The 10,543-nt window shown below is 41.0% G+C and overlaps 1 protein-coding gene across 3 annotated transcripts; it reads right to left on the minus strand.

Annotated features, from left to right (window-relative positions):
- Positions 1-482: 482 nt before the first annotated feature.
- On the minus strand, positions 483-9,328 carry cct8 (chaperonin containing TCP1, subunit 8 (theta)). 3 transcript variants are annotated; one of them, XM_049591768.1, is made up of 16 exons: positions 9,169-9,328; positions 8,515-8,605; positions 8,311-8,390; positions 8,071-8,220; positions 7,531-7,711; positions 7,343-7,404; positions 7,108-7,245; positions 4,985-5,163; positions 4,702-4,768; positions 4,520-4,607; positions 4,303-4,418; positions 4,105-4,176; positions 3,794-3,958; positions 3,534-3,653; positions 1,653-1,782; positions 483-771 (listed from the first exon to the last, which is right to left on the minus strand). In XM_049591768.1, exons 1-15 carry the CDS (start codon positions 9,226-9,228, stop codon positions 1,675-1,677), a joined length of 1,677 nt encoding a protein of 558 aa, XP_049447725.1. In that variant the 5' UTR covers positions 9,229-9,328; the 3' UTR covers positions 483-771; positions 1,653-1,674. The 3 variants fall into 3 exon arrangements, with proteins under 3 accessions (XP_049447725.1, XP_049447724.1, XP_049447726.1); XM_049591767.1 differs by having other exon boundaries at positions 1,649-1,782; XM_049591769.1 differs by lacking the exon at positions 1,653-1,782.
- Between the last annotated feature and the right edge of the window lie 1,215 nt (positions 9,329-10,543).

The raw sequence follows: 10,543 nt of genomic DNA on the forward strand, positions 1-10,543 counted from the left end.
GCACCTCATGGCTGTTTAATTTATTTGCAGAGAGCAACAAATGCATGCATCAATAAATCTACAAATGCACTCTGCAGTGATAGATCTCCAACAGACCTCTCCATTCAATTCTTCATTTCACTTGTTCTAAAAATAAACCAGGGCATGCATAATTTCTGCTGCCTCAACATGATGTTAAGAGCAAACCCACAGAGCATCACCAAAGGTAAATTCATGCGTGATTATGGCAGCTCAGCAGGGTGCTGATTTATGAGCTCCCTGGGATGGTGCAGCTTTACAAATAAAAATGTACAGAACTGGGCGGTACAGGCACCAAGACCAACCATTTCCCCTCATTGAATGATCATAAAAATAAAATCAAGGCAAGGAAATCAATCAATCTCTTCAAGACTTGAACCAAAATTCCTAAACGGATAAATCAACGACACAAACAATGTGGCTGAGTGTCACAATCGAGTAAAAACAGACTCCAAACAAAAACATGACAGCCCAAGTGCCTTTTATTTGGGTCTAAGAACACAAAGAGCAAACAGTGCCATCCATACATTTAACTTTCACATATCTGTTAACCAATGCGTGGTCATTTCTACAAAATAAACCAAACTGTTGAGCTTTAAATAAACAAGTAGAAAAGGTTTTTTTGTCAATCCATGTGGGAGCTTTCAGGGTTAAAGGGGCATCAGCTGGAGGGCATCAGATTCAGTCATCCTCATCAAAGTCCTTCCTGCCCTGGGGAGGTTTGGGTCCCCCTGCTGGTTTGGCCATGATGATCTGAAATGACACATGACAGCAGTCGGTCAGTTGTTTTTGGATGGAAATTAAAAAAACTGAGATCCACGCAGCAGGCTCAGGCACGGAGGTTCAACTATGATACAAAGGCGTACCTGTTAAACAGTAATTACCATTAGTGAAATGTTTGTCACAGCACAAACACATAGAAATACTCAAACTGAGGCCAAAATTCTTGCTAAATCTTGTGTGCTCATGTAATGATTTTAGCCTATATATTTTAAAGTAAAAGAGGAGATTTAAATCCCTACAGATGCCAAGAGGGGCTATGAAATATTCATGAGCTCATATGGCAACATGCATGCTGTAAGAGAAACTGTGCTACAGTGGAAAAATGCAGTTAATGCCTTTAAAACTGAAGGTGGAGTAAATAATCTCAGACTCTGCTGGTAACTGAATAAAGGGCTGTGATCTAGAGGCTCCAGCTGTGTCTGGTGAAGACAAAAGGCTTCACAGTGATTGGAGGAGCCCCAGAGCCTCGCATCTCATCTTATTTACATGATCCATTTCTATTAAACTACATTACATGCAACATTTTCAAATTCTGTACTTGCCTGACAATGTCCACTGCAATGAAAAGAGTTCATGAGTGCATGCAGCATGCTTTCAAACCATACTGTATCTATTTTGTGACTCAAAGTGATTTAGTCTGCCGTCAGTGACACACTTGGTATTATCAAAAACACAAGAGAAGTGGCTGAATGCTGTGCAGCTGTACATTCTTCTGCATTGAATTCTGTATCACACCCAGTGTTAGTAGTGACAGGCAAAAAAACCACACACTTATCAAAACTTCAGTGTTCCGTGAGCGAGTGAGTACATCCGTGTGAGCCAAACACACACACATTCCAGAACCTACTGACGGAGGGGGTGTGTGTGCGCCCTCTAATGGTGAGTGTCAAACTTTTCAGGTGCTTCCTCCCAATCGTCCTTGTCCCAGTGGCCTCTCTGCTTGGGAGCTACAGGTCCCCCTGCAGCCTTAGCCATGATGATCTGCATCGCACATATATACACACACTGACATCAACTACCTGGAGACTACAACACTGACCTCTCCAAAAACACTTCACCTGCTGAATTTAAGAGCATCATGAGCTTTGTAAGCTCCTCTGGCAGGAGGCTGGGGTCCATCAGAGCCAACGCCTCATGCCACAAATACTGTTTCTTCTTGACTGCATTTAGCCTCAATAACAAGGCCTGGGACCGCAGTGACACGGGCTCTCAAACTATCTATATATGTTACATTAACACCCATCTTGGACTGTAATCTTTGCACACTGCGCACATTTGTTTGCTTAGTATTTTTGCTTAATATTTTTGCACATCCTGCACAAACTGTACAGCTTATTCTGAATCAGCTACATTGCACATATTTGTTGTGTTATATCACATTTTAAAACTATCTTTGCATTTTTTATTGCACATTTTTCCACTCAATATATAAGTCCTTAAGTGTTACAGTACTTTGCCTTAATTTTTTTCCTCTTAGTATGTTAATTCTATGTTTAATGTATGCACTAAAAACCAAAGGAAATTCCTTGTAAGTGGAAACATTGTTTGCTTTGTGTGTACATAAATCAGGTAGGGAAAATGTAAAGCTGAATCCTTTGTTAAGAAACACAAATAAATATATACGATTCTTGAATGCAAAGGCACACACCTGCTTCTGCTCAACTCCACAGATAAAGATACGGCTTTGTTTAACAATTCAAATCCTAATGGTTAAAACCTCCCAGAGTAAATCAAAATCCTTATGATATTAGATTCAGTCATTCAATATAAAAACATTTACAAATGCTCCTAACCATAATTATTGTCTGCAGTATGGTTGAAAGGATGAGGGAATATTGTATATTTTTGTTATTTTCAACGCGAGAAGACCACAAACACTTGGCGCCCTTCAAGTCGGTAGCTGCCCGCTTCACTGCTGCGAAAAGTTTAAGAGGTAAAATTATATGAGCCAGTAATAGGTTATGGTTATTTTTCCATTTCTCCGAGAGTTTTTATTCCATTTAACTCCAGAGAAAGCCTACAATGAAAAGAAATCGATTGATTTCAAGTCGGCAGCAGCACGCTGTAGTTAAAATGTAATGAGCCAGAGAGGCCAACACATATTTTTGTTTGCTTTTTTAATCTGAGAATATATATACCTAAAGCTGATTTTTGGTGTTAATGCGTTGCCCCAATTAACATATGCTTGTGTCAAAATAGCTTTATTTCTGCACTTGAGTCTATTGAGGGGACATAATTTATTTGGAATATAGTTTATAAAGCAAAAGTAGCCTACTTTTAAAATAACAAATCTATATGCTTCCATACTGTGATGACAGTTTTTAACCTCCATAAATGGATTTCTTCTATTCGTCAGGGACATTGAAAACCTCTAGGACATGTGGACCAGCAACATAAACCCTGCTGGAGTGTTGTCCAAAAACTATCAAAAACACATTAATATAGTTACACTGGGTGACATGTTTCTTGTCCATTTTCACTGTAGTTTACTTTCAATCAATCCCACATAGTCCAGCTTACTGCTGTCATACATAATAATACAAATACAGTAGATTTGTATTCATCTGTGGCTGAAAAATGATTGCTAAAAACTACAGTACCCAACTGTTTAAGACAACAGTTCTAGAAGAACATTTAGGCATTAACTGCAAGTTGCACATAAAATATTTCCTTCTTTGTGGCTGCTTTTGATCATCTGTGTGTCGTGAGTATTTGTGAGGTCTTGTACACACCTGGTCAACTCTCAGTACTGTGATGGCAGCGTTGGTAGCCAGTTTGACGCCCCAGTATTTGACCAGGTAAGGCTCCAGGATGCCGGCTTCAAGCATGTCTTTGATGGCGGGGCCCTCTCCCTAAAGACAGCATCACATCCACATCATCAGTCATCCGAAGCAAACACAGAAACATGTGGCACAACATATCCAAAAATAAATTAATTTCTGTACTTGCACACATTTTTGAAGTTAAGTAGCCACAAACAAAATGTACACACCTCGATGTCGAAGCCCATGTTTTTGTTTCCCTCGTGATGCGCAGAGTACAGTTTGGAGATGAGCTCGCTCCCCTTCACACCGGAGTTCTCAGCCAGCGCTCGTGGCAAAGCCTCGAAAGCTTCAGCGAACTTCTTGATGGCGTACTGCTCCAGTCCCGGGCAGGACTACAGAGAGGGGGAAAAAAAACACAGAGGTTATGTTTCTCCAATTTATCTGCCAATGATTCAGTAAAGACAATATGGCAAAACCAAGAGGAGAGGCATTAGTCTGAACCTGCTGCACTTCAGCGTATGCACTAAAATCCATGTACCTCTCCATATGAGGTGATCTGTCTGGCCAACTCAATCTCAGTGGCTCCTGCTCCAGGTACCAGTCGCTTGTCCTAGAGACGGTGAATGACACAGAAACTGTAACCATTGTGCAGGCCAAGCAGTAAGTAGAAAAAAGAAAGGGTTCAGCTCGTGCTGAACTTGCAAAAATCCTACAGTGGTTTACTGTGTTGACTTACCCTGACCAGAACCTTGAAGGTGTTGACTCCGTCATCTACAGCCCTCTCAATGTCATCCATCAGGTTGTCAGTGGAGCCTCTGATCACCACCGTTGAGATGGTACAGTCCTCTTTCTCTGTTTGAAACAAACAATGAGTTGAGCTTAAAACTCACATGGTGCAAAGATTCGGTTTAAAATGAAGGTGCACAAGGCTGGAGCCAAGACCGATGATTTACCGTGTTTGAAGACCACCACCTGAGTGTCCCCCACCTCTGTCAGGTACACGTTGTCGCAGTGACCCATCTCCTCTGGAGTTGGGGCCGTCTAAGAAAGCAGAAAAGCAGCATTATACATGATGTAATGGTGTGATTTATTATGCTTCATACAGCTGATCTGAACAAAACAGGAAGGCACTCACCATCCGGGGCAGCGCTACAGCTCCCACGGTCTTACATAACCTCCTGAGGTCCCACTTGGAGTTAAGCCTGGTGGGGAAAGGAGAAATATTTACGGAAAGCACACTCTGACAAAGTGTATGCTAACATAAAGACTTAGCAATACCACTACATTACAACAGACACCTCTCATCTGCCCCCATGTACTTTTTATGGAAGACATTTTCATGAAAGGAGAAAACTCTTCTGTCCTATTGGCTCTGTTCACTTGATGATCTGGATTACCAGAGGTCACCTGAGTCTTACCTGACCACCATGAGCTTGTACTTGTTGGCGTAGTGCAGCGCCATATCAGCCACTTTCCCCCCAGTCACCACCACATTGGCACCGGCCTCCTTGATGGCCTTCACCTGAGCCTCCATCATATCCTCCTCTCCTTTACTGAAGTCCATGAGTTCCTGTGCATTATTGATCAGCACTGTACCCTACGAGACGAGTAAGACCAGGGTTAGCAACAAGATCAGAACCTTCATGGGGCGATAGGGACTTTACAAACCCATGACAACAGGCCTTATTCACAGAGGACACTTTAAGGGCCCTGACACACTAAGCTGATAGTAAGCCATCAGTCAATGCTGGGCTGTAGGTGAGTGTCTGACACCTTAGTCTTTGTGGTACGCCCCACACCCTTGACACTAGACAGCAAATAAGACAGCAAATGAAATCACTTTGATTGGCAGTTCAGCTTCAGTTTTTGAATGACGATTACAGACTATCTCTGCCTGTAGGTGTGGAGTGTAATTTCTTCTCACACAGGTGCAAAACATACATGCTAGGTGGGGTTAGCTGTAGTCTTTGTGGTGCATTCAAATGCAGCTTTCTGGCCGAAACACAGGCGACAGGACGTGACGCAACAGTCTCTGTCGCCACCAGTTATTTGATGTGGTTTTGGTGTGTCTGGGCCTTACCATTGAAGAAAAAGTATTTATTAGGGCCGTAACGGTACATGTATTTGTGTTGAACCGTTCGGTACGCAACTTTCGGTTCGGCACGACCCTGTACCGAATTATTGGGCGCAGGATATTATTTTATTTTATTTTGTTTTATTTTAATTCCGTTTTTGCGAGCCGAACCATTTAAAATATCTAGTTCCCCGACGGACATAATTGAGTGACGGACCGAGTCCCGTAAATCTCCGCTTTCACTTTGTGCAGCGCATTCTCGCATTTTGACAACATGGCAAGTGAGCCTGACGAACCTGAAGACCCACCCGCAAACCTTAAGTCCTCTGTTTGGGAACACTTTGGTTTCAGGGTAAAATACGAAGATGGAAATAATCAAGTTGACAAGACAAAAGCAGTGTGCCGACACTGCAGAACAGCGGTCGGGTATGTACTTGGAAACACGTCTAACATGCTAACGCATCTAAAGCGACACCACCCCAGTTTGAACGTTAACCGGCACGACTAGAAAAAGCAATCTGGTGCAAACTACGATATCGTCGTCGTTTAAAAAGAAAGAGCGTTTCCCTGACCATCGCGCTAAAGAAATAATCAATGCCATTGGAGTTGAGTAAAACTGTTTAAGCTGCACTTTAGATATAAACATGTTTTGTTTACTGCATGTTAACAAAGTGGGAAAGCTAAGTAAGTTCCTAGTAAAACTGAATCTGAGCAGGCTTTAAAGCTGACCAGCTGCACTATACTTTTTATTTTAATTGAGTAAAACTGTTAAAGCAGAAATGTATATTTATATTTTTCATTCAAAAAATGTGTTAAAAAACGGCAGGATTTTATTTGTTTCATTCAAAAATTGTGTAAAAAGAGTTAACTGCTGTGGTGGTATGTTTTAATAAGGTTATCAAGAAGTAAAAGATATTTAATAGTTGTCTATATTTTTCATTACTGTACCGAAAAAAAAAACCAAACCGTGACTTGTGTACCGAGGTACGTACCGAACCGAGATTTTTGTGTACCGTTACACCCCGAGTATTTATGATGTATAAATGATGGTTATGTTTTTATCAAATAATAAGTCATGACAGTGGGAAAGTGAGCCAGTATGCCTGACACCGGGTCCCTGATACTGAGGCTGCTAAATGGCATTCAGCAATAATTAATTTCTTATTTTTCTATTGTGAAATTTGGCTGTCAAAATATCTTCTGGGAAAAAGGTCTGTAACATTGTGACCTGAGTTCTGTTACAACTCAAGCATGTAGATAGCAAAGAAAAACACTTGCAGACGAATGATATAAATGCAGTCTTAGTAATAAACACTCATGACCAATTACTTATTTTAGGCCAAATGTGAAATGTCACAGGTAAAGAGACAGAAGTATGTTGGAGTATAAAATTTAAGTTTAATTAATTTTAGTTCTTGCATGTCAGATTTCTCTAAAGCATCAAAGAGAGACTAAAGTATCTGTTACCTTGGTCTCTGTCACCATGCAGTCAAAGGGGCAGGAGAAGACAGCGATCTTGGCGTCTTTAACTGATGTGACGTCTCCCTCTGCTTCCTTCTTAAAAACCATGCCATGTAGCACGGAGGATGCCGTCACTCCACAGCCCTGAAAAAAAAATAAAATAAAAACCCACAACATGAACTTAGAGGCACACACACACGCGCGCAAATACACAATGCAGTCAGTGGATGATGATGCTTACCAAAATCTTGCATACTCTGACGTTGTCGACATTGAAATTGCCAGACTCTGGGAAGATGGACACTGAAGCACAAACAGCACAGAAAGCAAAGTCAGAGAAACACAAAATTTAACGCTACCATCAAGCAAATTGTTTTTGACAGCTGACCGACCGTATGTTTGGTTAGAAAGTCTGGATTGCTGACTCACCACAGGCCTGTGCAATGAGGTTGGCGAGGAAGTCTTCGTTGCCGTACTGTTTACTCATGACTGCTGTGCGAATGAGAGCTGTTGCCTCTTTGATGTCATGGAGGTTCTCGGCAGAGGAACATACGCAGTCTGACATAAGCTCCAGAGTCTTTTTACACGCTTTCTCGTAGCCTTCAATCACCTGTGGCAAAGAGGAGAGGAGACACTGAGTAAATACAGCAAACTATTTCTTTGGGGTGCAAAAATTCATGTTTTTCTTGACCGTTATGTCAATATAAGCTCTGAAAAGCATATAAAAGCATCAGCCTGATATTCATTTATTGCAAACATTTAGCTGATTTGTATTTGGACAATTGTGTATTTTTCTAGGAGTGTGACATTACTGTGTGAGACTCAAATACCAACAAGAACATAAACAGTCTTTTCTCTAATAAACAGATAAAAACGGCTTTCCTCAGAAGACAAGTAGAGGTTACAACATGGGTAAAGGAAAAGTCAATACAAGCACTACACAGCGCAACTTGCACGATGACGGTTTACCTCTGACACTGACAGGCCCATTCTGAGCAGCTCCTCCGCCAGCTCCAGCAGAGCTCCAGCAAACACCAGCACGAAGTTTGTCCCATCTCCTACCTCCTGTTCTTGCATGTGGGATGCCATCACCACCATTTTGGCTGCTGGATGCTGCACCTGTAAAACAAATGATTCACAGTTAGAGTTGAATTCCCCTCATATATAAATCATCCCTGTGTGTTGCAGGAGACTGTTAGATTTCTTCACCTGAAGCTCTCTGAGAATCGTTGCGGCGTCATTGGTGACAAACAACTTCTCCAAGTGGTTGATGACCATTTTGTTCATACCTGAAAAACAACAGTGTCATAGTTTAGCCATCGCTGATTTTGTTGTCTTGCTAATGTGAGTTTAACAAGTGAAAGCTTAGACTAAGATGTAATATAAATGTATGTTACTGAGGAGAGAACTTACCATTTGGCCCGTAGGCGGAGCGTGTGGTCTGAGAAAGTTCCTTGCATGCTCTGATGTTACGGAAGACTGCCTCTTCAAGCCCTGAATAGTGCTGCAACAGAAAACACAACAACTCAACTGCTGTGCCTTTGAGGTGCATTTAATGTCGTAAGTTCACTTATCAGACAAATGGGTATTGGCACCCTGCATGATGACTCATTAAAAACAAATAGTATCAAAACACCTTAATTAATCAATCAGTATTATCTCTGGAGTATGAGCTGGTATCAACATGAGCGGAAAATAAGCCACACCACAGATTTAAGATGAGCTAACGGGATGCATCAGCATCTCTGGCACACCCTGGGGCTGACAGTTAGCTAAAAGCTAACAAAGTGTGACTGCTGTCTGACAGTCTCTTATTATAGCAGCTATAACATTGCAGATGTATACATAACATGTTAAATTGTTTGAGAGGACAGTGAAAACACGCAGTCATGCCCATCCCATCAGCCCCGGCTGCACCGGCTCTGTCCGGCCTGGCTTCCTTCTAGAAGTCTCCCACATGACTGTGAATGAGCGTGCTAACTCAGGGGCTAACGCTAGCTAGCATGCTACTTCACAACCACACACTCAAAGCTACTAAAGTACGCCAAAATACAGATTCATCCTCACCTTGGCGCCATCTTTTAACATTTGGGCAAAGCCCGGAGCTTTGGGGACGTGGAGAGCCATTTTGGGATGTTTAGCAGCCCCGGTATCTTGGAGAAGGAAGCCGCGGCGTGGACTCAGCTCTGGGTACAAAGCCGGAGAGACAGAGGAGGAGCGATTACAGCGAGGCGTGAGGCTAAGGACGGATAACAACAAGGGACAACCTGAGCGATTCTCGTTTCGCCTGCTTTAGCCTTGACCCACCACTGGAGGAAGCTGTTGCCCGTATGGGTTACACAAGTCCTTAAAAGGTCTGAAAATGTCTGAAAGTCAGTGTTACAACAATGAGGCCTTAAAAGTCATTAAATACTCCTAAATTTGAGTTTGTGAGGTCTTAACTGCTACAAACATTTTATCTAATTTCATATATACATCTTTTAATTCATTTCTATAAAAAATAAGTGAAGCTTTTTTTATGTTAAAGTCCACATTTCTAATGTTACAAACCTTTAAAAACTACAATACTGTCATTTTACTTCATACTTGCACTTACCTGTTGGCAAGTCACTCTTAAACCATATTCCTACATAACACCTACCTCTGGACAAGACCACATAGGCTATATACTACTTACCTGCAATGCTTACATGCAATGCTTAGATAAGTAAAACATGATTTGTCCAATAATCGTTTGTAAAATTGGTTAAAAGGTGTCTTGAAAGGGTCTTTAGAACATTAAATTTAACTGTCTGATACCTGTCGACACCCTGTTAAAGGGCTATATAAAAACTAAATCTCAGAAATGTTACACTCAGGTCATTTTTATACTTATGATCATTTATTTACTTGTAAAAGAACTACAACATCCATGTAAAAATATGCTGAAATGCCCTGCACTTAACAAAAGTAAAAGTACACAAGACATTTCTTTAAGTAGTTATAAAAGTATCAAAAGTAAAACTACTAATTTTGTGAAATGGACCCAGTCTGTGTTTGATTATAAATGTAATATCACTAGATTGTTATTGAGGCATTAAAATGTAAGAGGAATTTTAATTTTGAAGTTACTTACTGTGAAGCATAGGTGTAGAAAGTGAGTGAGCCGTCTAAAATCAAGGATACAGGGGTTTAATACTGCTGTTTGTCTGTTTGTGTAGTGGTATCCACGTCTACCACTGCTGTGAAGCTATTTTCACACTTTAATCTTTAGCAGTGCATCATATTTTATAAGCTGTTCATGTACTTTTTTATATGGTATGCATAAATCTGAAATGGCACATTTTTAGTGAAGTAAAAAATCAAATGGAACAACTTGAGAAAAGCAGTAGTTCAAATTTGTCATACAGTGCCAGGGAAAATATCCCACTGCACTACTTAACAATAATCAGTATGTAGTAGT

Source organism: Epinephelus fuscoguttatus, linkage group LG12 (assembly GCF_011397635.1).
Source record: "Epinephelus fuscoguttatus linkage group LG12, E.fuscoguttatus.final_Chr_v1".
In the NCBI taxonomy this organism is placed as follows: domain Eukaryota; kingdom Metazoa; phylum Chordata; class Actinopteri; order Perciformes; family Serranidae; genus Epinephelus; species Epinephelus fuscoguttatus.